The following is a 27,752-nucleotide window of genomic DNA, read 5'->3' on the forward strand; positions in this document are numbered from 1 at the left end:
GATTGTTTCAGTGGCCAAACAGCGTCCAAATAAAGCTAATGAGACAGGACTGGGTATTCCATTATGATGCATAAGCTCTGGAAATAGACAAAAGGCTGTACCTTATGATCAAAGTCAGCTGCATAGTAGCCATCATTCAATCCAAATATTATCTCATTCGGATTCCTGGATCGAATCTGTGGACAAAGAGAGGCAAGAGAGGCTTATTGTGGGAACTGAGACCGACAGAACAAAGGACAGCGGGCATCTGGCTGTGCATGAGACTGTGCTATCTGTTTACGAGCTTTGAATGTGGTCTCGCTGTGGAGGAACGACAAGAACATTGACTTCTTTCAATGTATTTTGTGATTTCTTCGGGTCAATTTTACCAGTTTCAATGTGCACAATTCAGGGCTGCGATGTGCGATGGGCACCTGTTCAATCATCACAACACAGTGACCTCACATTCAGTTAAGTGTCAGAGATGAAATGATAATGAAAATCCCACAGCGACATTATAGTAATCAGTATAATCGCTGTATTGTTAAGATGTGCTGAAAATGCCTAAAAGCTAGTGATACACTGAAATATCACCAAGTGTTGGATTGAAAACCACGAATAAAATTAGCAGCACATTTGTTTGCATAAACATTAGAATAATACACAGAGCCAGTAGCTTATGTAAACATTCATGTAAATCGGTTCCTGATAAAAAACCTTCCTAATGTCTGGATCGTAAGTTATCAGAATAAAAAGGTGAATAAACATTACCAGGCCATGTGTTTGTGTTTTCGCAATGGCCATTGAACTCTGCAGCCTGTCTGCAACAAGCCAAACAGCTTCAGAGAAACACTGATATGTAAAGTGACTAAACTGCTTCATTCAGTGTTTTTACTGATTTTATATCCTCATCCGTTTGTTTTGGGGAGGATTAGACCTCTGTGGATAATTCAGCTCCCACCAAAAACCTCCTGAACAATGAAAACCTAAGTTTAATTTTCGGCTGGTTGCATTCTGCAATCCTCACCGCGAGATGCCACTAAATCCTTCACACTGTTCCAATGAGAAAGATTTATTTTTAATATTAAACCAAGTACTTCAGTTTATCATCAGATACAGCATGTGCCTTGTAGACTATGTGTACAAATGACAACTGTATTCATAGATTTGCTCTCAACACTAACTGTATATATTCCACCAGACAGGGATCCTTGTGAAAAAAAATGCATATTACAAAAATAAAGTTACTGTTATCATGTTTAAGTATGTGGTTGCAGACCTGCTGTCCTGTGTATCTGAGGCCATCCAGATTGACCTTCCATTCTATCAGGAGCTGGTACTGTTCCTCTTGTCCTCCCCAGATTCTCACCACGAAGCAAGACACTGACGTGTCCAGGAGGTCCGGCAGCATGCCAAAGTCCAGGCTCCGCCAAGTCGGATTCTGACAAACACAAGCACACACGTGGGGATTTGAAGTCACTTGGTGAGGATAATCAGTGTAGTAAGAGTACATTAATAGCTGCAGCTGATTAGAAACTGATTTAGAAATAATTAAACTGAAGCTAGATGAGGCATGCATGTCTTGTGCACGCAGAAGATAGAAATCTGAAATAAAAAATGTGTAGCTGATAATATGATCCCTATACACTGTAAAGTAATTGAATCATCCTGTTCTACATTAACCTTAAAGTCTGATCCATACTACAGTTTGCTTTCTGTTCTTGAACTTCCAGACTGACAGCACTGAGTACCGGCTCTACAAAGAACTGCAGCCATTTACATCATTCAATTATGTACCATTTCCCTCCATCAGAGAGAAAGTCTCCTGCTCTTAAGGTCACTTTCGAGGACAGGCAGGAGAGGAATGTCAAAAGCAGAAGTACAGGGCGGGGTAAAAAAAAAAAAAAAACAGAACCAGTGAGAGTCAGCGGAGGAAGCAAAGAGGCACAGCAGTTAGAGCGAACACAGGAAGTCCAACAGGAAACGTTGAACAAATGATGACGGAAGTAGACAGGATACTAGAGAACGAATGTCAGCAAGGATGTTAAATACAACAGGAGGAAGTTGGGCTGAGAGATGACAGGAGTCATGACTCCTGCAGTGCATTATGGAGTCTGCCTGCCGAGGGTAGTGAACAGTATGCCTGGAAAGCAGCTTAGGTCAGCTCATGACTCGGCAGCGAGCCCAACGGTAATGGCTCGCTCTCCTTGGCTGCTTCTATAGCTTCGTGCAGAGCTGCATCTGCCACGCCAATAAGACTAAGCACAGCCAAAGAATCACGGGTCATTTACACAACTGACTGATGCTTACAGAGCAAGAGAGAGCGTTGCGTAACAAAGCAGTACATATCATATTCATGGCGATGCATGTCTGACATTTGAGACAGCAAAGCACTTTTTTAAGCATGCTACTGTGCTTTGGTGTCTGAAAATCAGATTTCATTCCTAGTTGATTTTGCATCACCCGTGGTTACTGGTGGTAACAGCAGTTTTAATACTACAGGGGACAGAGTTCTGGGGGCAGCAAAAAACATTTGTCATTTTAACCCTTAGGGACTGTTACGTGCATTTGACACGCTTTTCACTCTTCTTTTTTTATATATATAATTTTGGCTGTGTTCATGCACGTCATAAATTTTGGCAAGATTGTGTTTTTTTGTTTAATCTTGGAATTTCCAGCTCAGCTCCTTCAATAAGTCTAAATTACACTGTATAAACCAAATTGTTACAAGGTGGCAAAATGTGTGACTGGCAGATAGGCAGCAGATATAAATGTTCATTGTGTCACTGCAGGTAATGACCTGAGTACTAAACACACAGCAGACTGCAGGCAATGACAACATCCTGACGCTACCCCAGGAGGCAGACATGATCCATTAAAGGTTTAAAAAGTATACTCACCAGCGAGTCTCGTATGACTTCACTCTTGTAAAAATCTAAAAAGACATCAAAGAATGCTGATTAAAAGAAAGCAAAAATATCTTATGCACAACAAACTGGGTTGGATCTTCCCTAAAACACAACTCACAGAAGCTCAGCTCAGTTTTAATTTGTGCATTTAAACCAGTTTCAAAATATACAAGACTGCAGTGATTACATCATCTAGCATTGAATCAGTTCGACACACAGCAAAGACACCGCGGCGACTTTACTGGATTATGGGCATGTTGTGATTCACAGTCAGAAGCCGTGCATTTAAAAAGCCTCCGAATGGATGACCTTTAAATAAATACTCCCACAGAGCCAAGGTTATCACTGGTTCAATGTCCATGAGGTGGTTCCATGAAGCGAAATTTGATGACATAATGAGTTGAGGGAGGCAAATCTTGGGTTTGTAGATGCTAAATTTTGCGTCAAAAATAATTTTCAAAATTTAGCATTTTCAGATTAAGACGTGGGGTATGCCACTATTATTCAGCTTTTAGGAGCATCATTTGAGTATGGATAAAGCCAACTTGCAATATGCTTCTCAATCGGGGGTTTTACTGTAACTTGCGACACACTGCCAGTTTTATACGTTGCCATGGATACACTGAACACAAACCAACTCTCAAACAGTTTGCATGGTTGGGGTAGAGATGCATGCAAAAAAAAAAAAAAAAAACTAATTTTTGATCAGTAGAAAAGACACCTGCTTTTAAACATTTTGAAAGACTTGGATATCAACAGGTTTTGTAAGATATGTGCAAATATCGCAGCAACGACCTTTCAAGAAGGTGGTTAAAGAGATAAAAGAGGGAGGCTGAGCTCGCATGGTCCAACGAGTCCAGCAGGAAACTGTGAAAAAAAAATCCAATTGATGCAAAGAAGCAAAATGACACACGTTTATTGGAGTATGCATGGCTGCATGTATACAGGAGTGTTAGTGGAATATTTATTTTCATTTTAAACAGATTAGTAGGGCTGCTGTCTTTTCAGAATAAGGGCAAAAAACTGACTATTTCGTGCATGTAAACACATTGTGGAGAGTCACGGTGGATTGAGTGTGTGTTAACACTGACCTCTAGATATACGTTCTCCTATACAGAGGTGGAGGGTGAAGTAAGTATCCAGCAGTGGGGAACCATTCTTGTTGACAATGTTTCTGGCCGCAATGCTCCGGAGGTGACGCAATCGCCTCTGTTTGGCGGAGAGAAAATACAGCAAGAGGTGGAGAGAGAGTGAGAACAGAGTGAGAACAATAACCAAATATCAGGACTGTTGTATTCAGTTTCATTCTGATCATGTGATGGTCGTAGGCAAATACTATCTAGGCTGTTGTTCTGAACACACAACAGGACAAGTGAAAAGTGATGCCCACAGAGGTCAATTAATCACCACATTGTCCTACATTTAATCAGCCTAAAATAGCTGTTGTTTCTCACACACAGAGAGGCACCGCCGGCTGCGATGGTCTGCAAACTGCCGGCAGTTCAAATAATAGAGGCATGACATCTTCATGGTAGAATTAAAGCAGCCAGTTAACTCGGCAGGCACGGTTGGTCATGACAGTCACATGAGAAGCTTATTAGCATTTTTAGCTCAAAATTGATTCATCACAGAATCTAAAAATCACAATGAGCCAACAACTGAAAAGACCCCCATGTAGTAAGTAATTGTGTGTCACTACTGCATATGAATGACCATGTTTCCAGCAGTGAAGTCAGGGTTCTTACACAGGGTGTCTACAGGTAACAGACACTTCACTTTAATGCTTTTTAAGACCTTTTCAAGATCATTTTAAACCAAATGTAATTTTTGGAGAGATCATCTTGTTCTCATTCAAGCATTTCAGTTAAGTATAAAGGTTAGTAGTGTATATGTTGTCATGCAGAGGTAGGTTTTATGCAGAAATATTGTTATGAGGGTGAGTTTAGTTAATCTAAATTTTTCCAACAGTTAAGTGCAAGTATAAAGCAAAAGGCAGTGTTCGATTCAATGGCAGGTTTAAAGATATTTAACATCAAAAATATGTACTTTCAGGAAACAGAGCTTGACTCAATTTGACAAAAAGAAACTTAAGGATGACTAAATGAAATAAGATAAAAAATATTTGTGGGAACTGAGACCTCCCAAATTCAAACTGTAGGCTTTTTAATCATTTTTAAGGCCTAATATTTGATTTATATTTTTTTGCTGCATGTCATTCACTGACTTCCCTAAATAACACTATAGCTTTTCGATCAAATAAAGCCAAAAAGCCAAAAACTAATCTTAAAAAAAAAGTCTGAAAAACATTTTGCATATGCATTGGCCTGCACTGGATTCAGCCATGCCAGGAAATCTTGGTTAAATTGACAATTTCCATCTAATCTGCACTTGTCAGGTTCAGTGTAAAGTCACTGCTAGCTTGCAGAAAGCACATCCTCTGCTCTGAGTGTGTCGGTTAGAAATGAAATATAGGTGTTTTTTTTATGTAAGAGTAACTTTGTAATTTGTTTTTTAATAGATGTTGCTACGACCCGGCTCGAGAGGGGAAAAAGGAAGCAACAATGAAACCAGATGTAGTAAAATGAAGGTTATTTATTGTAAAAAGTAATTAGGTGTTAAACAAAGGGCCAATGAGTGCTGTTAAATAAACAAATAATTATAACAAAGGGAGACTCTAACTTGGAGTTTGTTTCTTTTCTAATTAAATCCCATAAATAAATGAAAACAAATCTAATTAACTACTCTAACTGAACAAAACCAGAAATACAACTAAACAGCACCCAACCAAACTAGTGAACTAACAATTCACAAAGTAAGTGTGTGTAAAATGACAAAATGTGCTCTAACTGCGGTCTAAGGCCCAAGATAACCATAGTTTTGAGAGTTTATGATGCAACCTCAGAAAAAAAGATTCATAACACCCAACTGCTCATGTCTGAGCATTTTTAAGATAAAGTTATTTCAGACATTTTAATACAAATTAAGGCTTTATTTTTAGATCAATGAATTCAATGCCTTTTAAGACTTTTAAAGGCTCTGTGGGAATCCCAAATACTTCTTTTATTCATATTAATTCAAAGATCTGCTTCCACACAAGAGACACAGAGATGTCATTTGGCAATTTCCTGCTTCAGGCAAACACGTCACCACAGCACAACTTCTCTGTCGACCAGCAGGCACGGCCTCTCCTGCAGCCATACTGAGACTAAATCGAAGTCATGCGATTCTCTATAAGATTAAGGGTCTCATGCACAAAAACACTGATTGTTCCACAAGGGACTTTTAACCCCCCTTAAAAAAATGTGATTGCAAATTTCTGAATGGAATAATGTGGACCACAGGCAGAGACAAATGGTTGTGAGCACAAACTGGTGTGTCTGGCTCGCCACGATCAAACCACACTGGAGCCCTTTTTATCGACTGTAAGCTCAGATCAAAGTGAGGATCACTGCTCGTTCATCACGTGTTATAATGTGACCCAAAAAAGTATGGAGGTGGTATGTAACAAAGTGAGTACTGTGACAAAGTGATTAGCTGGTCACAAGGCCTCTGCTGAACATCTGTAGTGCATGAACATACAGACGTCCCTGTTTCTAACACACCGGACATGAGAAACTAGATCAAAGCTATATCTTTGAATAGCTGCATGTAGGGAATTCCCAAAATGATCCGAGTAGACGTGATATGACACAATACCCTGATTAAAAAAAAATCAAAAAGCTAACTAAAACTAATAAAGTTTAATCAAAGTTGAAGTTTTATTAATCCTCAATCAATCAATCCTATATCTCAGTTTTTGTTGAAACTTGGAGACAGATGTTGATTTAACTCTGTATTCTGCAGGCTGCAGTTGGTGGTGCTGCTCGTATCTGTTTCTAATATTTGATCTACTCTCATTGTTATATTATTGTTTCAGATTACTGTATCTGATAAACCGGGTAACCGGATAAACTTGGGTGTATGATATCATTATCATCCCAAAGAGTCTTGAAATATGTGCAAGCCGCACAGCTTAAAAGGGCTAGAAAAAAGTCTTTTTGTCAAATTTATCAAACAGGGTCTCAAAAAGGTACAATGTATAGTACAAATAGTACACATAATCACTGACACTGTAAGCTTTTTGCAACTCTGGGAGTCACAAGTTCATTGTTGCTTTAGGCAAACATACTGATAAAGCACTTTATTCTACATGGTCTTTAGAGCTACAGTCAATTTCAACATTTCAATCAGTGGTGGTGAAATATTTGGTTGTGTAATTCCTAAATTATTGCTGAGAGAAATCTCGGCTAGCTTGAGTAAAAATCCTTATTATTAGGCAATAAACAACTCATAATCTAAAAGCACTATTAATCAAAGTAGTACTAGAAATCATTAGTAATAATCATTACTGATTTATTTAGTATTTAAAAATCTAGCTCTCTACAGAGAATTGTACTTTATATTAAACTAACGCTTTCGTCAAAGCAACTTAAAACCAACAGAAAGCCAGAAGGTTTACCTCTGATAAAAGAACACTGCAACAAAGTTGAGCTGAGCAATATATATAACTATCATATTGGTATACGATTATTATGTATGTACTAGGGTTGCAAATCGTAACCACTATCCTTAATCGATTATTGCTTAAATTAAAGACTGATTAGTCGATTAATTTTATTTGAAAAAAGCATAAAAACTTTGCTTATCTCAAAGAATACCAAATGCATTTTGTCGCAACATATTGTACATGCTCTGACAGCACTGCATAGCCTATCTATTGATAGGCTATGCAGTGCTATCTATTGCTATTGAAAAATATAAGTAGTCTATTTTTAAATCAGAATACCAACAGAAAGTCTCTTAACTCTCTCTGAACTAAACCGCTGACCCAGTTTGAATTGACACCCACACTCAACACATTATCTAATGATGATCTCCAACTTATTTCACACTTTTGCTGTGACTGTGGAGCAACACACTGCAAGGGTTGTCTACTACAGACGGGGCCTATTTGGACTCTTGATGTGGTTTGTAGGTGAATTAAGTCTGAGCTGCATGTACAGTAAATATTTGACTCATTGAATGTGTGCAGATCAGGTGTTGGCTCTTAAAGCTGCAAAATATTAATGTGATTCTCAGCCTAATAAAGGGATCCAACAACTTGAACAGCCAGTTTCTTAGTACAATCAACATCCAACAAGAATTTAAAATTAAAATGACAGGGATGGTGTTTGTGAAGATTAAGCAGTCTGAGGTCAGTAGCCTTAAGGGACTGCCCTTTACTTACCAAAGGAGGGGGTGGCTGGGGTGTGACTTGTTTTTTTTTTTTACCCTCCCTAAAGCTGCAAATTGTTTTCCTAATGCCTCTGTAAGTGACTGGCAGAAAATGCACGAAACAGATTTTCAAAACTTGTGTACCTTGCACACGATTTGTCTCAGAAACAATGGAAATTTGATATCCAATAATGATTTCTGTTTCAACAGTTTCTGGCTATGATATATGGCATCATTTTTGCAATTTTTGAAGAAGGCATGTTTTCTTTAACACTTTGAAACCTGGGTTAATTAATTTGATTTATTTAAAAAAAACATGGAGAGAGTGAGTAAAAAAGGCAAACAAATATATAATAATTCTGTAAAATAATTAAATATATTATGATAATTATATCATTTTTCCCTAGCTTTTCTTCTTTATTACCTTGACATTTTTCCCTAGCTTTAAAAAAACAATAACAATTTTCGACATCTAGTAATTTCTTACCAAGTTGCTCATTGCCTCTTTTTCCAATGTTTTCAAAAGAAATCACACCTATTTGCTAAAGGTTCAAAGGCTTAAATACGGGTAAAAGACATCTGAGAGCATCACAAGTAAAGTTCTATCACTCCAGGTTTCAGAGGGTTAAAAATGTTATAAAATTACAAATTAAAACCATTTAAATGTATACACCCCCTCTGCTTAGTCAAAATATGAAGCATAAGCCCCTCCCAAGTGCTTCAAAAAATAGTTTTAAATACCCCCCATAAGTAACGACCAATCACTACTGAATTAACTGTCAACTTATTAGATGTCATTTCCAAATAAATGTTTTGATGTTTGCCATCCACTCTAGCATATCTTGCCAAACAACAAGATCAACACTGATTGTATGTGCTAATTGAGTTTACTTATGGTTATTGCTTTTTGTTATTTGGATCCTTAAATTGTTTAATGAATTTCAATGTTTTCTTTCATGAATGTATCTGTTGAGTGATGACTTTATCTGTTTAGTCTGCTTGCCATATTATTGTCTTATTATCACTTCATGTCTGTAGGTGTTTTTCTTTTTTGTTTCTATGTCTAATTGTACTGCAAAGACTACTTTAACATTTTTTTTTCGAGTCTAGCATTGAGATTGTTTTGTATATCTTAAGTTGTCTGTACTTTATTTTATGTTTGTATTGTATTTAAGTTTGCAGGAACCAAAGAAGACTAGGGACACATTCACGTGCTTCTAATGGGGATCCTCGAATAAACAACAAACAATAAATGAATGAATGAATGAATGAATGAATGAATGAATGGATTACTAAATGGTGAAGAGACTATAATAATTTTTGGAGCTTCCAAAGGAGCAAATATTAAATTAGTTCATAGTCTTGACACTTTCCAAACCCCGCTAAACTACCTGTATAAGATAATGTAGGATCCCAGTGATTACATATGCTACTGCTCCCTTTAACTGAGCTGTCACCTGCGTGCTGACATAACGCCAAGTTAAGTTGCTATTAGCAGAGGCATGCTAGCTTCGTGCACAATTAAACGTGAAGAATCACATAAACCCCTAAAATAGCTCAACACACTGAAAAAGCCGATCTCAAAAATGCCTTTCACCGTCCTAACTGGAGTCTGAGTGCCTGTGGTGTCAGTCCAGCTCCTTTATTTTAGAGTAAGCTAGCTAACTGCAAGCTAGCAGCTAGCCAGCCTGACAGGCCTGTTTCTCCAGGCAGCAGTTGTAACTGACGCTGTAAACTAACATAAAACACACCGCAGTCCAAGTTTTTCCGTGTCATTTCAAAGGACGTTGCGTTAAGGTGGTCTCAAAGGGTTTGCGTATACCTGCTGGGATGTGAGCTCCACATGTAAGGCTCGAGAGGATGAAGCTCCAGAGTTGGTGACAGAGGCGGCGGGGATGGCGAGAACCCGACCGGTGATGGAGTTCATCCTCCCGTCGGCATCTAGCGGCTCCCCGTCATTCAACAAAACATCCCATCCACGACATCCAGAGCAGTCGGCGTAAAGTTTACAAAGCTCCGGGGGACCACCAGAGACACGCAGACGCGGTTGTTTGTGCGGGTAAAGCGCTACAACAGCTGTCAGCTAACCAACGGGACGTAAACAAAGTACAGGCTATTTTGCTACACTTGGTTCGGAAATCCGTCTCCGGTTGGGAGGCGCGACGCCGAAGATTCTGATTGGCTCAAACTGACGTCCGTCACAGAAAGGCGGCGCTTAATACCGAAAACCTGTGTTCCTATTGGCTGAAATATCTGTTTTTCAGCCAGAATGAGGCGGGTGTCCGTCGAAATCTGTCAGAGCTGCAAAATATAAGGAAATTGCACAGCACAGCGTGACATGCAGGTGACAGTTAAATTATGGCGCCCAGACAGTTTCTTACCTCTAATATCCATTACTGCAAAAAGTGACAAAATAAATATTCAAATGCACATCCCAGAAGTTCTCTTTAACATTTTGTCACTGGGCTCCGAGTGCACAAACATTATAATTACGCCATTAAATCTGGCAGCTTCATTAATGTCTTATTTGTTTTCTCTATTTGGAATACTTTCTGTGCACAAAACCACAGAAACATTAAATACATGGGAAGAAAAATATCTTAGGAGCAGTTTTGGTTGAATAATTAATTGTAATTAGTTATAATCAGTTACAGTTACTGAGGAAAACATGTAATTTAATTCCAATTACTGATTAAAATGCTGGTGATTACAATGAGGTCATATGACAACAAGTATTTTCAATAAAAAGTTTATGTTGAATAAAACTGATCTCCAAGTGCACAAACATTATTATGAAGCTACTTAATCGGGCAGCTTCAGTAATGTTTGTTTTCTCTATTTGGAATACTTTCTGTGCACAAAACCACAGTAACATTAAATATATGGGAAGAAAAATATCTTAGGAGCAGTTTTTAGTGAGTAATTAGTTACATGTATGTAATGGGCTACCTCATAATCTTTACCCTATTACATTTCAAAAGTATCCTTTCCAACACTGGAGGCCCCTAAACTCAGAAACAGAGGAACTACTGAGACTTTTCATGGAAGGAAATGTAGTGTAAAAAGTGTAAAAAAAAAATTAAAAAAAAATACTCCAGCAACCCACAGATCTGTGTTAAATTAGCACAAACTGTTTATCTTCAACCAATAAAAAACTTTGTGTTGATACAAAGTTATTGAAATTTAGTTCAATAAGGCAAATTAAACACCATAACTTTTTATTTTAATGCTATTTGATCACTTAACTCTCACAATACCTGTTATTTTAATTTTCCCATATCAATTACATGTTATTTTAATATCCCTATATCGGTTGCATGTTTAATGAAAATACCGCATAACAAATAAAAGGTCTGCATTCAAATGTATATTTAAATAAAAATACAAACATAGCCCATTAACAACAAAATGTATAAGTATCCAAAAATCTCTCAATGCAAAATGACAAATTTTAGTGTTATACTGTAGCCTTTATACATTAGGCTTTATTGGATTATTATTAGTGATGCACTAACTCTTGAGCAGCTTTGTAATATAGCTAATGTTGCAATAAATGTGCCTCACCTTCAACAACTGTTGGATTCCCAACTTCTTCCACTCTTTTATATAACTATGAAGACTTTCGTATTTTGTCTTTATCACCCTGACTGCAGAATATTAAGCAACCATCAGAGGGCAGCATCAGCCACAAGCAGGAGCTGTTTTTGCACAAGGTCATTGAACTTTTCAACAAAATCTGTTTGCTTTCCGCCTTAAGGAATACTCTGTCTTGTGAATTTGAAACAAACCCTTTATAGTTTTACTTTTTTTTTCATACTTAACATTCTCTTATCTTAATTGGTCTTTTTCAAGCATTTTTGAGTATTTAGATTTCCTGCAACCTCAAAGTGATACTTTACTACATTAGCTCCAACTCGACCAACTGCAAAACAAAATAAATAAAATAAATAAAAATAAAACAAAAAGAATAAATACACCATTTTGAATATTCATGCATAATAATACATTTTTAATATATTTATAATATATGATATAAACCGACCAACAGTAGTAATAATAATTCTTTCTTTTTTTTGCAATTTTGTATCATATACAGCATTTTAGCTACTTAATGGGGCATTTCTATGTTAGGGGTTTAATATTGACAATAAATTATAAAGGCTAAATTTTGAACATTATGCTTTATTAGAAATATATCTAAGTGATGGGTAAATCCTTCCAAAAACAAGACACAAAAACACACATCTCCTTCTGAAAACATACAAAAGTTTAATTTAAATATCAGCAGACAGGTGATGCCATTCATCATATAGACAGGTCTCACTGGGTTTTTTTTCCTGCAAATTTATTGCACATGGCTTTCACTGCTCTTTATAAGAAGGCACAATGGTGAAACCAGAGGAAAACTGCTCTGCAAATGACAATCTCATAATTTACTGCTCATCAACATAACAGGGTTACTTACTTTCATAATTCCCAGAATATATTCCATACTTACATACTCTTATTTTACAAAAGTACCAGTGACACCCTTAAACATAACATAATACCAGTAGTAAGGCCGGTATAAAGTCTTCCTTTTCAATTATCACCCATGGCACCATTACATATAGATCCTCTGTACACTGGAATCACACATTAGGATTTTCACCCACCAAACCTTCACTTGACAATACAAGACATCACAGTAGTTTTTGTTGGATGGACAAAACACACCCATTCAGACCAGGGCACCGGTAGGACAAGAAAGGGAAATCAAGCCAAGCAGCACGATGACCGTCTTGGAAAAAAAATTGTCACATCAAAGGCACAAAAACCTCAGAAGGTAATCAGCAATACAAAAAGTGCATCAGAAATATTCATTGAGGGACGAGTGCAAAAAATAGGCTCATTCCTCGCTACAGAATACAATTAATACTTTATGGCATCATACAATCACAGGCACACATGTACTGTGCGTTCACAATATAAATCCACCCTGCAGAATTCCTTCACTTTGGGCTTTCGTACAGCAGAAATACATGCACGTGTTGGGGCAGCGGAGGTCTTTGGCTCAATTAGAATGAAGTGGTATCTTCCATTTGCATTGTTTGTGCATTTAGCATATAATAGGATCCTGAAGAGAAGAATTACATGGCTGCATGAGTGAAAAGACAGCGAAAAAAGCATTGGCACTTCCAAGTCCTGCATGTTACCTTCCGGCTCCATCTAGTGGACATTAACCCCCTCTGCACTGAAAAGACAGCCCAAACTTGATGCCTTCTGAAAAATGGAAATAGAAATGCACATTTTGATGCAGGATTTGGTCAAACTTTACCCAACTAAGACAGTTTAACCTGATTACAGCAGCAAGGAGACTATTCTTCAACCCTGCCTTTTCCTGAGAGGGAACAACTGTACGCCTGTGTGTGAAACAACGCAGAGAGCAAAGGTTTCTTTCAGCTGGTGTAGAGTTTGCAGTCCAGAGATAATCCAAAATCGGGCACCAAGATTGGACTCGGATGGGGTGGGGAAGGGGGCGGAGGGGTCTGAGGATGCTGTCACAGTTCAGAGCTTCGACAGGGCCCCCCTTGTCCTCTCACTGGATGCACAGGACGTCACTCTCTTTCAGGCCGAAGCGGGTCTTGTACTTGTCAAAGAGGCACTGCAGGGACCTGATGTACATTCCATGGTACAGATCCACCATCTCATCAGTCGGGTCCTCAATTTTTGGCACGGTTATTGGCTCCCCAACTGTAACAAAACAGGAAAGGATTAGCCATTAAACACCTGGACTGACAATCAATTTTCTGTGCTGCGTTCAGATGCCTTTCACAATCATTTAAACCTTTGAAACCTAAGACAATTTGTTTGATTTATTTCAAAAGCATGGCGACAAACATAATGAGCAAGTTGGCAAGAAATCTCTTGTAAAACACAAATAAAGTAGTAAAATAAGACCAAAAAATGACCTGACAAAAATCTTGTTAACAAAACAGTAGGAAAAAATGTCCAAAAACTACATTCATAATTCTTATAATTAGAGTAGATTTATAGAGTTTTCTTAAGGTATTATTTTGTCTGCCTAAGTTGAAAAAAATAAAGGTATAAAAAAAAGCTAGAGTAAAATGTCCAGAAATCAATATTTAGAATTCATATAAGTTTACTCTTAAAAATATGTTTTTTAAATAAATGTCAGTACTTTTTGGATCATTTTTTTGTTTGTTTTTGGGGGTTTTTACTTTTCTTTTGTTTTTTTTTCCAGGTAAGTTTCTTGTAACTTTTTTACTAATTTCTTTTTTTTTGGATCATGTCTTGTTAAATGCTCATTGCCTTCTTCCAATGTTCTTGAAAGAAATCGAACCAATTCGCTCAGGTTTCAAAGGCTTAAAACACTTTTGCATAAACAGTCTTACATTGACACATAGCACGCCTGGACGAGTGCTTGCATTTGAACTCTGATCAATGGAACGAACAACTAGAGTTCAGATGCACGCGCTTCTCCAGGTGTGCCACTCATACGTTATAAATAGCAAGGTTTTAAAGAAAATGCATGTTTTTGGAAAGCACTGAGCATACGACTGGACACATGAGACATGGATTATACTGCATGAGTTGTTAAGAGTTTGTAAACTGATGTTTTGAAATAGTTTTGCTGATGTGTCCCATTTCCTTCATTCACTGTGGAAGCAAACAAGAAAAACAGGGTTTTCTTTACCAATTTCATGTGATATCAGCTGACTTACTGATATACAAATGATCATTTTGTGGGTGAAGTATTCCTTTAATAGACCCTGGAAGCGGGACAAAGCAAATGCTGACTTTGTCTGTTCTGTTAATCTGTTACCTGTGATGTACTGTACTAAAGTATTGTTGACATTTGTAAAGATAACCCTAATGTTTACCTCTCTGAATCGCCAAAAATTAGCAGACAAGAACTTGCCTATGGTGGTGATGGGATTGCCATAAGGCACAATGCCCCAGGAGTTGCCGAAGAAGAGGCCACATCCGTGGAAAAGGCACGGGGCGAAGCCTAACAACTTCTGTAACCTCTTTTGGATATTTCTCCAGTATGACCCCTCCTCGAAGATCACCTGTTTGTAGGCATCGTTCTCACCGAAGGAATACACTGGAACCAGGTCAGACCTGAGGAGACACAAAGGAGGATTCAAAAACTGTCCCCTAAATGTACATTTACAAAAGCACTTCCACTGTACGACAATGCCAAGAGATACGTTTCAGCATAAACATAAAACTTGTCATGCCATTGTAAAAATCACTGAAATTATATGCCTTGGTAATTTTATTGTCAAAAGCATATCTTTAAATCCACTGAGCAAACTGGCTTGACTTCTAACAAAAACATGAAAAAAAGGGAATGAGTAATTGAACAAGAAATGACCCAAAAATTAGCTAGAAATTTGCAACAAAAAAAGTAAAATAAAATAAATAAGTCTATAAGAAAATTACCTGGAATTAGCACAAAAATGGAAAGAAAAGCCAAAGAATAAAAAACAGAAAATGACCAGAAAAAAGGTGATAAAACAAAGATAAAATAAAATGCTTCTTTTTTGTTTGTTTTCAACAGAAATCAAACAGACTAACATTTCAAAGGTTTAAAATCTTGTGATGGCATCAGAATGCAGTACAAGAAAACTGGGTTAATGCATAGCACATCTGTGATAACTATCATACAGTACTAAATTATTTGTATTTTAACATGCACATCACTGACAGGCTAACTACATCCAAAGGGAAGTTGCATTTGTTGTGACTTTACATTTGTAACGTGATCATCATGAATCAGCAGGTCATGATCATTTGCACGTAGGCAGACTGTTGTAGTTTCCAGTTGCAAAATCACAGACATTTCTCATGTTTGTGTGGGTCTATAACGTTACTATGGGTGAACAGCCAAGCTTTTGTCTTAAGTTATGAAAGTGTTTATGTAATCAGGAAACGTTCCAGATTAATATTAATTCTACCTAGATCTGGTGTCAAGCTTGAAATTTAACATTTGACCTGAGGCAGACACATTTTAAGGGACATTTTTTTAACGAGAAAATGTTTTTAACTCTTAATTTTATTACTGTTTAATATCATTACTGGATATTTTTTCAACGTTTTCATTAACCGCTGCTTGCATAGAGCATCATCCAAACCAGTGATTCCCAATTTTTTGGTTTGTGAGTGTTTAAAACAATACAAAGACTCAGGAACCCTCACCAAAGGTAACATATTTCTGTGAGCACTTCAAAGGGTGATTTTTATCTTCTCACACTGTTACATTTGAATATTTTTTCAAGGCCTGATGAGAGGAAAGAATCCAGTCTTTCACCAGAATTAAAGACAAAATGACCCAAAAAAATGAATATAACATTGTGGTGCAGAAACTACATTTAAAGCATGCAGCTACTTTGGACAACATGCATGCAATTAAGCCCTTTTTTGAGAAATATGTGTCAGTTATTATCGAGTTCATCATAATTTCTATTTCATAAGCATCAAAACTTAGCTGTAAAAGTTCAAGAAAATGAAGCCAAAGTGACCTTAATTCACATTTGAGGCTTATTTCAGCTGGAATGCTGACTTAGCTGTTATGAATGAAGTTCTGCGTAACTGCATGTCTCTTCTAGCAAGTTCTAAGCTTCTTTGGACAAGGTGGTCTCTGTGATAATCCACAGAGGAGGACTCAGGCTTGTTTGGGTTAACTAGACAAACTGGGTCCACGTCCCTTTATAATAGTTTGTTATAGTGATTAATGCATGGCTGAGCGCAGCCCAATGCCAGCTCACGCAGGCTGACCCTTCTCAAAGGGCATTTCGTGCCCCGAGCAGCTCCAGGCTTTATGAGGAACAACAATGCACATTCACAAAAGATTTGGTGATATTCTCTGTGAGGTAATTTTCAACCTTTCAGTGATTAATAATCTTGGGTTTTTTCATTCCAATGAGTCACCACAGCAATGAGAATGACATTTTCATGTTCAAATCAGATTTGGTCAAGGCTTTGTTTGGTCGCTGGAGCTGCACGTGTCCTTGTCTGTGAGTGTTTCTGCAGCCGGCTCACCCTTTCTGTAACGCCAGCCTCACAAAGCCTTTTCGGTTCTTCAAGGTGACAGAATTCATGCCCGGTGCACACTGCAGAGACTCCGCCGCTCCTCCGACAACGATGATCACAGCATTTCCCGTCCCATTTCGTGACAGCAGGTAGTCAATGGAGTTCTTGTTTACTGGACAGATACCTGAGAGGAAGGAAAATATGAAAAGATTATAAAAACTGCAGTAAAGAAGAAGTGCACAAGAGGCAAATACACCCAATTGTTAAGCATGTTTACATCTTTCTTTTCTAATTATATCTGGTCAAATGGTGGTTGCATCGTGTAATTCTGGCTTTGCATTGTTCAGCATGTGCAAGATCTGACCTTCTGGAGCTGAAAATAAAAACATTGTCTCAAAACACCAGAAATTTAGCAGAGAAGATGGTTTCATTGCAACAGAAACTGGTCAAAAAGAAAGTTCTACAAGGGATGTTTACCAATGAAGCATGTTGAAACAACATGTACAATAACCTATAGTACCCTAAAAGAGTATGCACAGTATCTATGGGCAAAGCTGAACCGCAAATAGCCCCTCAGAGCAGAACAAAGCTCTATCAATAAGTGAAATCAGCAGATCCAAGTAAACAGAAGCTATTTCTGTTGTGCAACAGGACAAAGGTCTGCTGCCTCACAGATACAGTTATCAAACTTTGCAAGGAGTCAAACGACACTCCACGGCCTCTCAAATCATCTCACCCCCAGACATGAGGTAGTCTCGCAGCACAGGCAAGCGGAAGTTTCCTGCCAGGGTCGCCAGGGAGGGCTTGATTCCCGGGAATTTCTTAGAGAAGCCTGTGGCCTCCGTCCCAAAGTTGCAGAAAGCACCAAAACAGAAGATGCCGTGAGGGTGGTAGCCGAAGATGTAGTTCCGGCTGGGCAGCAGGTTGTGGGTTTTAATTAGCTGGAGGATAAAAGCACAAAGAGGAGCAGTGTTAGGCTGATTTCCATATGAGGACCACACTCTGAGACTGGAAACAGTTCACTGTGGAGGCGTGAAATGTCATTATAAGATGGCCAAAAGGCTTGAGAACAGAAGCTGTGTGCAAGATCTATAGTTAATACTTATTATACTCATTATCACCTGGAACACTGGCTCCCAAATGGTGGGTCGAGGTCCAAAAGTGGGTCACAGGTCCATTCTGAATGGACTGCAAGTGACTTGTGATTGTGCAAAAAACACACTTTATTTTGAAGTACAGTGAATTTCTGCTACAGAGCTTTTATTCTGAAGTTGTGTTTTGGTTTACTTTTTGCAATACGTTTTATTTCTTTGTTTTCTAAGCAAACGTGTTTACTTTTTTAAAATAAAATTGGATATGTAGTAGTTTATATAATGTATGGAGCTAATGACTGAGGAGAAATCTGGACCAGTTAGGAACCACTGAACTTAAGTATATTCATATCTAATGCTTTGGGATTTACTGGTTCCTGTCTGGTTGATTGTTATCCATTTTGTTTTGTGTTACGTTCTCTGTAACTGTTTTTGAGATGTGCTATTAAAATAAACTGTTTTGTTGTTATTATTGTTATTATATGATAAAATATTGACACATTTTACTTAGATGATACTTGTAGTTGTAAAAAGTACATTATCTGTACTGGTTACCAATGTCATCCAATAATTTTTCTCAACCTTATCTGCAACTAATTATTCTTTTTAGTAATAATCTCTCACCTTCATTGATTTATCTTTCATTGCTTGGTCTGTAAGATGTAAAACAATAGTGAAAATGCTTGTGAAAGTTTCCGTAACCCCTCACATTGCCTTTGTCTGACCAAAAATTCAATTTAGATTCAATTTTAAAAACAGACAAGATGCAAATGCTCTTATTTTAGAAGCTGGAACCAATATAAATTTATTACATAAGTGATATAAGTCAACTATATGGTTGCCAATCAGTTTTCTATCAACCATCTAGTTAATTATTTAACAAACTGATGCAGCTCTAAACTGATGCAATACTCGCACCATGGAAATGTATCAATCTGCTACTTTAAAAAGTGTGCGTCAATAATATGGGTTTGTTTTTTAAGGTGCATAACTGTGACTACTAATAGACATATCTATTATGTCAATAGGTTTAGTATACTGTCCTGTGGCACATAGTGTACATGTGATAATGTGTAGCTTGTACAGCTTCACCTTTAACTGTATGTATGTGTGTGTATTTGGCAACATGCTACATACTCAACACCTGCTTGGAATTAGCACGTATGTAAATTTGGGACACAACTTATGTTCAAGTAGAACTAGAACATCCTTATCAGCTCAGACTTGACATAACTCTCCTCAGTCTACATGAGTACAGTCATAAAATATTGAGCCAACATATAGGTGTTGTACAAGTATACTGTATTGGCAGTAGAACTATAAAGGATCAGCATTATTTTAACCCCTTGGTTTCATGTTGAACTTGTAAAACAGCAGAATGGCACAGAAAACATTAACTGTGCTCTGCACTGCACTGTGGGCTTAGACTCATCACACTGTGTACACAGAGCTCCCTTCATAGCTAGTCAAACACAACAGTTGCATAACCACATTAGCAAAGGCGATCACATTCAGGATCTCGGCAGGAGTCCACCTGGCTGGCATGCCAGATGTAAATGGATTACAGTAAAAACCGACGGAGACGTGACTTTGTAATTGTCTTAATGTGGCAACTGAAAGTCAGGTTTGAGTCCATCAGTATGTTTACGTCCACAGTTTGCTGTTAAAGCTAAATCAGGCCATTTTATTGGACTACTGTTCCTGTCCCAGTATACAAGCACTGGGGGAGAATGGATTTATTAATGGAAGTATGTCTGACAATATGCTCCCTTTCAGCTAGCTGCTATTGGACCTGATTGCTGATTGAAGCTGAGCGCTGACTTTTGATGTTTATCCTTGGCTCCAAAAACAATTTCTTCAGTTTGTCTTTGTTTAATTGAAGAAAATCTTGCCACATCGAATTGTTGGATTTGTTTAATATGCTTATTTAGTGCTTGCATTGGGCCATAGTGCCCTGGTGATATGGTTATGTAAATTTATGTTTTGTCTCCATAATTGTGGTAACATATTTTGTTGTTTTCCATATATGAACCTTTGAAAGCATGTAGATGTTAAACAGAGGAGGCTCCAGTATGGATCCTTGGGGAACTCCACATAACATTTCTGTTCTCTCAGATCATATACTTTACAAAACAACGGATGAAGTCACCGTGGTGTCACCCATTTATTGTTCTGAAGCCTTGAGTTTGGCCCTCTGGCCATCACCATCTTGAATTTTTGGAGTACAAACATATTTGGACGAGAGGGTGGAGCTGTTGAGAGCCAAGGACACAATCAGCAGACAGCCTGTCACTTAAGTGGCCATGCCCTTAAAAAACTTTGGGCCTTGATAAAATGTTAACAGGTGAGTTATATTAAAAATCACCCCCCTTATAGTTGTTGTAAACTGAAAAATTTGCTTACAGAGACCATAACAGTTTTTTTGTTTTCTTTCTGCTGTAAAGTTAGGCATTTTAGCATGGGGGGCTATGGGGATTGCCTCATTTTTGGAGCCAACCTCAAATAGCCATTCAAGGAACTGCAGTTTTTGACACTTCAGCCTGGCATCATTTTCAGCCCCAGAAGATGCTGCTTAGCTCAGATGAGTCACCACCTGCAGACACAACCTGGTCTCTGTCTTTTAAGTAGGATTCAGACAAGTTTCGCACTGTGCCCAGAAAGTCCCACCCTTTCTTTCCAGTCAGTCTAGTCATATGTTGGAGGTCGACTGTGTCGAATGCAGCACTGAGATCCAGTCACGCTAAGACTGAAATTTTACCACTGTCTGTGTTTAAGTGGATGATAACAGCAATAATATTATAGAGGAGTCTTTGTTTCTAGTGTTGAGGCAGACTTGCAGAGGTTCATTTAACAGTCACACTTCTAACAGTCCTCACTTTGATTATAAGGCTGGTTTGGACTTTGATCAGCTGGCTTCCAACTCATAAATAATAGCCATATGTTCATGACAGATAGAGAACATATGCCCTGCAATCAATTGATGCCTCTGCAGATATTCTGGTTATTTTGAGCTATGGGACAGTGAGCGTATCATTTATTTCCCCTTTGACTGAATTATTAATCTCTATTGCAAGAGATAACCTTTCAACTACAGACTCACTCATGTCAGTAGCTAATAACCAACATTTCAACATTTGACTGAAAGCTAAAACTTTGTACAAGGGCAAAAAAAGTATTGGGCAATTTATGTCTTGTGGCAATATTGAGACTAAAACAAGAGAAATGTAATAGTCAGCTGGCATCAAGTGAGTGACAAAATAATGATCTCATCAAGCCAACGAGACAAATGACCATACAGAACACACTGTACAGATCAATAAGATGAGCAAAGTTCAGCTGCAAAGAGTATGTCCTCAAATTCCTCACTGTAGAGTTTGACAGCCCTCGTTTCTTTTTTCACTCTGTACAGTGGATAAGCTCGTCAACACCTGGGCAGAGAGACCATTTCTCCTCATACTGAGGTGATTTAATACACCGAAACCAGTCAGTTGTTGGTGTTTTCTTTGGTAATGCAACAATTAAGGAAACAATGAAATCAAACAAACTGTATTTCATTAACATTCTGAGGAGTGAGGAGCAAACAAAAGCTCATCACCAACAGAGAGGAAAACGTTAGATTTGATCACTCAGTCCTCTATCTTTTTAAATTGATTAACCTTGTTTCACGTGATAATGCTTACAGGGGTGAGAGTGATACTGCACGAGCAGTATCTGTCTAGCAGTACTAGGTATGCAACCAACAATCAATTAATCAATCGTGTCTATAAAATATCAAAGTATTGAAAAATGTTCATGAAATTATTTCTGGGTCTTAAATGGCCATCATTAAAATGTCCAACCCACAGATCTTCTGTTTCAAATGATATGCATCAAAGAAAAGCAACATATCCTCCTGTAGGAGAAGCTGGAACCAGACGATGTTTGATATTTTTCATGGTTCATCCACTTTTTTTAACCAAATTTAAAAAATTTCCATGACTTTTCCATGACAATGAGGCCAATTTTCAAGACCATACGTTCTCTGAAACGACTATCAATACTCCTTATCAGTTCTAGTTAAAAAAAAACTAGTTAAAAAAATAGTAATTTTCTAATAGTAAAATTTAAAAAAATATATACTATACTATATAATATACTTATCATTTAATCAGCTGATTTTGCACTTCTGGAGATGATGATTCAGTAAAATCCAATTATTACTGTGTGATTCATGCAGGAAATGTAACACACTCCACCCCTGATTTCTGACTTCTTCAGTGACAGCTAAAGTACACTGGATCCATCTGTATGCAGTGTGTGTGTGTGTGTGTGTGTGTGTGTGTGTGTGTGTGTGTGTGTGTGTGTGTGTGTGTGTGTGTGTGTGTGTGTGTGTGTGTGTGTGTGTGTGTGTGTGTGTGTGTGTGTGTGTGTGTGCGCATGGCAGTTTGTGATAACGCTACCTCCCACACCCTGAACTGGGGTTGTCTTCTCATCTGAACATGCAGAAGGGAATACCTGAGCACAAAACAAGCTCAGCACTGCTCCTTGGCCTATCAGGTAGTACAAAGTCTAAAACTCCATACTAACGTCAAGCTCTCATCGTAATCAACACGGGAAAAGGAACAGCACGGAGCCGACAGCTGATACCTGAACCGCCCCTGATAAGCTTATCTATAATGTCAGACCTGTGTATGACTGGAAATCAATTAACTGGCTAAATCATACAATTCAGTGTAAGAGTTATAATTGTATTTTTTCTGTGACAACAGCACAAAGCAGCACACGTGAGGTTCATTTCCTCACTGGTTGAAAATGGACGTCTCCATACCTCCACTGTTGTCGAGTTTTCATGGTTGGAAAAATTAGCAACGGTACACCAAGAAACTGATAAAGTTACCTACCCGGACTGGGAAGTAGTCTCGGAAATACGTCCACACTGTCCAGCTCCTCACCCAAGAGGACCTCCTGCCGCCTGAGGAGAACATGACAGATCAGAAATCGCTTCATCACATCAAAACAGCTGCAACTATTATATTAGTTTTACTATCCATTAATTCGTTATTTAGTCTACAAGATGTTAGCATTTATTTCTTTGGATGTTTTGCCGTTGCTGAAATGTGCCATGCAAATAAACTTCTCTCTCTCCTTGCCTGCACTAAACACAGTAACTTTTGATATATCACACCCATTTTTAAAAAAATTCTACAGCACACTTCCCTTCCCTGCAAAAACTGTTTGCACGTATCTGCCCAAAACTGTAGTTTTCTTATTCTGAAACAGATATACTGTACATATTTGTCATGATAACGTACTTTTTAGAGTACCTCTACCATAATTTTATGCAAAATGTTCTATTCTATATTTATATTCTTGAGTGTTGCCTTGTTGTGTTGTCAAAATCGGGCTATGCAACAGTGATTTCTTGCCTTGTTTTGGGGTGTTCCAGTCAATGATGAGCCAGGCAGTGTAAATGGCAGCAATAAGCCAGCAGTCAGTGCAGAACATGTAGACGAGCAGGACAGTGCAGGCAGCCCCTGGAGGAAGAAGGGAGACTCTACAGTTAATTACTTGCACAGAAATAACAAAACTGGGCTAAAATACTCAGTAATAGTCTAATCAGGGAGTCAGAAACAAGCATGTATTCAGCTCAGAGACCTGACCTCGTTACCATTAGGCTAATGGGCCTACAGGCTAAATCTTCTCGGTTTCTTTGCCTTCTTACAGCTCGAGTGTAATGCACATTGCCCCCCCCCACACACACACACAAACAAACACACTCACTCACCCATGGCTAAGAAGCTAATGACCCACTGCAGCACCGAGATGACCTGCAGGTGTTTCTCCATCTTGGATCTGCAGGGCCAAAAAGTTACGGACAGGTCCTGCAGGGCGGAGAGGATGCTGGAGCCCGTGCCTGGAGACAAAACATGAGACAATGACAGGAGTTTTATCAAAATAGTCAATGAAGGTGGATTACTGAAGACACAGTTACAGAAGCTTAACACTTTCCTGGTAGTAATACTGTTCTAGTTCAGGTTTGACAACAAGCAGCCCTACATCGGCTCAGTCTCAGCGACTCACCGGCACTTTTCCGTCCAAAGCCCATGAGAGCGACGCCATGCAGCTACATGTAAGGAGACCGTGTGTGAAGAGGGAGCACGGCGGACACATTAAGAGCGTCAGAAGCCAGTCAAAGCTCGTCCCACAGAGAGCCAATAAGAAGAAGGTATCTACTCCGAGAAAACACTGTCGCCTAATCCCATCTGCTCACACTGAAAATAACCCAGCACAAGGCTGCTGCTGGTAATACCTGAGCACTACGATGCTGTGACGTCCTCAAGGCCATCACTGCTTGAATCAGGGCCAGTGGACGATGGAGGGGGACAGAGAGTGAGTTGGGAATGCAAAAAGTGACCAGTTCATGGCTTAATCTGCTCACTTTCAGTATCTGTTAAACCAGATCAAACTGGTCCCCAGACAGAGAGGTGCACAAACACTGTCCTGCAGATAAAGGTGTCTCTCAGAGATCGTCCTGTTTCTGTTCACACCTTTTCCATGTCCATCTTATAATAATACTGACGTGTACATTCAGGATATTAACCCTTTGAGAACAAAGCAAAGTGACCTAATCTCTTTCAAAAGTATGGGGTGAAGCAATGAGCAACTTCACGACATTTCCCCAAATAAGCAAGGAATTAATAGTTAAAATAAATAAAAAATAAAAAGAAAGATGGTAGAAAAACAAAAACAAAAATAAAACAAGACAATTGCCTTGGTAGTTGGTTGCATGTAAAACGAGGAATTTGTGAGTACAGCAGCAGTACAAGCAGTGGCAATAATGGCTGCAAAACACTACAAAAATGATATGTAGTAGAAGATTTGTGCCTTTTTAGTCTCCTCTGGTATCACCTAAAACACTGGTATCCAATCTGAGAGTCCCGAGCCCCGTTAGGGGTCGCCAAAACTTTAAGGGGGGTCACATGGTCTTCTTGATTTTAAGGAGCGTAGAGGTTTTTAAAAAATTCAAAATAAGGCCTATATTTCATTATATTCATATATGTGAAGACAACTAAACAAACATAAAATGGTTCATTTTTAAGTTTAATTATTTAACCCTTTGTAAACTGGAGCGACATCACTTTGCTTCTTTCAGAGGCCTTTCACAAGTATTTAAACCTTTGAACCCTGAGCATTCGATTTCTTTAAAAAAACATGGGGGAAAGGCAACGAGAAACTGTCCTCTCCCCCATGGCAAGTTAAGAAATGGTCCACAAATTGCAATAAAGAAGTACATTTAGAAAATTATTATTTTTTTAAAATCTGGGGGAACATATCTAAGGAAAAATTATAATTGTCATAACTTACATATTTAAAATTATTTATGTAATTATTATAATGTTTAAAATAACTTTTCTAAGACTTCGAGTCATTTACTCTTCTGTTGCTCATTGCCAGGTTTCAAAGGGTTAATAGGTAAACTTTAAAAGAGAAATCTCAAGAGGCTTGATGAAGATCCTAACAAAAGTCAAATTCACAGGGCCTTCACTCTCTGCTTAACAGCCGCATCCTGAATTTAAAAGTTCACAATTAAACCAACCAAGGAGCTAATAGAACAATTACACACAAAAATAAAGATAAAAACACTGCATTTCTCAAAAAAAGAAGTCTTTTAAGTATTTATGATTCATTAAAAAAACATAATACAGACAGAATTGTGTGAAAAGTTCCTACAAGTATCAGGAAAACTCATTTTTAATGCAAATTTCATCCAAATCGCTTATTTTACACACACTTCCTGCAGTAGGCATTTGGGTTAAAAAGCATGGACAAAAAAAGCTTAAAATCTTGGGCAAGTTGGTGTGATTTCTTTCAAAAACACGTAGAAAAAGCGCAACGAGCAAGTTGGTATAAAAGAAATTAGTCGATTTAGAAAAGCTAGCAAAAAACCTTTATTTAGAACTAAAATTATATATATTCAAAATTATTGTAATTTTTGTTGCACTTTTTCCAAGTCTCGTTTGTCCTTTTTTAACTTTTATCCCTTTTTTTGTTTTCTTTTTCCTTTCTAAAAAGCAAGGGGAAAAAAGCTACATGTACAATTATCCTTAGTATGAAACACAACATTTGAATTATTTTTTAACCCTTTTTTCAGGTCATTTCTTTCTTTATTTATTTTTAAATTTCAGGTCACTTTCTTTTTAAATTTCTTCCATATTCATGGGCTATTTCTTCTTCTGCCAAAATAAGTAACTTAACAAACAAATAGAGCCCATCTCCTCAGGTTTCAGGGGGTTAAACAGAGTTTTGACAGCTAGATGACACTTTCTTAAACAGATGCTACGAAGTTCTGCACGCAGAATAAAACTGGCGTGTCCTTCGTCACTCCTGTCCCAGATTTGTTTGACCACCTCTGTTTGTTTGCGTGTGCTGCACCTCTGCAGCCGGAGACCGTCTTACCTTTGAGGACGCCAGAGTATGCAGCAAGAATGGTCTTCATAGCTGAGTCTTCGTGGATGGAGACGGTGCCCGAGAGAGACAAAAACCTCAGCTGTGTGCTCGCTGTTAGGAGGATGAAAGTCCAACCTTACTGCTCCTCTGACTCTGCTGCCTTCAACTGTCGCAGACTGAAGCTCCGCGCGGGCATTTAATCAGCGCGGGGAGGAGTCACGCACGCGGAGACAAGAGAATAAACTTTATTAATACTGTGCCGAGGAGTCTGGAGGCGTCCTCCCTGTGCAGCTACACGCACGCCTGCAGGTGGGAATCAGTGTTGCCGCTGCGCCGCTCTCTCTGAATTTATTGGGGCGGTCACGTGGGTCAACTGAGAAAAACATCGAGCCTGGACTGACCATTGATCCTTCCTCACCTCTCGTGCAGGTTTAAGTCTGAATCTGTGGGGTGGATGAGACAGATGTGTTTTAAAAAACTAAACTAAACTAAACTTGACTGTCACTGTCGTCGTTTTTATTATTTTATGTATTTAAAATTAAGCGTAGCCCATTGTATGTACAAGCTTTCTCTGCTATGAAAACATTTAAACCTTTAAAAACAAAAGTAATTGACATTACTTTTGTTTTGCTGCTCTCAGACGCCTTTCACCAGTTTTTCTTTTAACCTTTACACCCCAATTCGTGCAATTTCTTTCAAAAATGTGAAAAGGGCAAAGAGCAACTTATCAAGAAATGTCCCAAAAATTGCAAGAAATTTGTAATTTAATTTTTTTTTTAAATATTCTTTAAAAATCCAGGAAAAAAGTCCAGAAAACTATACTCATAATTCTCATAATAATTTATATAAAATTAAACATTTTTTCAGGCCATTTCCCAGGTTGTTGTTTTTGGGTTTTTTTGTTTTTACTTTTCCCTTTTTTGTTTATATATTTATTTAATCAGTGATCGTTTTTATCGTTTTCATAGCCGGCAGATCAGATCAGCCCATTCTCATTCCGAAGTCATCAAATACTGCCGCTCTTTCAGTTGTTTTGGCATGAGACACAGACTCC

At 38.1% G+C, this 27,752-nt stretch overlaps 2 protein-coding genes across 2 annotated transcripts in view; both read right to left on the reverse strand.

The window, feature by feature from the left end:
- Positions 1–10,291, reverse strand: part of uvrag (UV radiation resistance associated gene) — a 119,686-nt gene extending 109,395 nt beyond the window's left edge. The window contains exons 1-5 of the mRNA XM_042498843.2: positions 9,964–10,291; positions 3,980–4,097; positions 2,880–2,914; positions 1,259–1,420; positions 102–176 (exon numbers count right to left, since the gene is read on the reverse strand). Of these exons, the coding sequence (XP_042354777.1) occupies positions 102–176; positions 1,259–1,420; positions 2,880–2,914; positions 3,980–4,097; positions 9,964–10,068 (495 nt within the window). The 5' untranslated portion in view covers positions 10,069–10,291. The remainder of the gene's footprint in view (positions 1–101; positions 177–1,258; positions 1,421–2,879; positions 2,915–3,979; positions 4,098–9,963) is intronic.
- Positions 10,292–12,387: 2,096 nt separating this feature from the next.
- Positions 12,388–27,017, reverse strand: dgat2 (diacylglycerol O-acyltransferase 2). The gene is made up of 8 exons (XM_042499786.2): positions 26,708–27,017; positions 24,036–24,164; positions 23,677–23,784; positions 23,152–23,222; positions 17,917–18,121; positions 17,190–17,364; positions 15,064–15,266; positions 12,388–13,874 (listed from the first exon to the last, which is right to left on the reverse strand). Exons 1-8 carry the CDS (start codon positions 26,745–26,747, stop codon positions 13,720–13,722), a joined length of 1,086 nt encoding a protein of 361 aa, XP_042355720.1. The 5' UTR covers positions 26,748–27,017; the 3' UTR covers positions 12,388–13,719.
- Between the last annotated feature and the right edge of the window lie 735 nt (positions 27,018–27,752).

Source organism: Plectropomus leopardus, chromosome 15, assembly GCF_026936395.1.
Source record: "Plectropomus leopardus strain MGB_pleo_1.0 chromosome 15, ASM2693639v1, whole genome shotgun sequence".
Taxonomy (NCBI): domain Eukaryota; kingdom Metazoa; phylum Chordata; class Actinopteri; order Perciformes; family Serranidae; genus Plectropomus; species Plectropomus leopardus.

Bases quoted from the DNA above. Each gene is read 5' to 3' on its own strand.
- dgat2 (XM_042499786.2), bottom strand. From the start codon at position 26,747: ATGAAGACCATTCTTGCTGCATACTCTGGCGTCCTCAAAG. The intron at 23,785-24,035 runs GTGAGTGAGTGT...TTCTTCCTCCAG, and splicing joins CATTAGCTTCTTAGCCATGG to GGGCTGCCTGCACTGTCCTG. The intron at 15,267-17,189 runs GTGAGCCGGCTG...GTGTCTCCTCAG, and splicing joins AGGCTGGCGTTACAGAAAGG to GTCTGACCTGGTTCCAGTGT.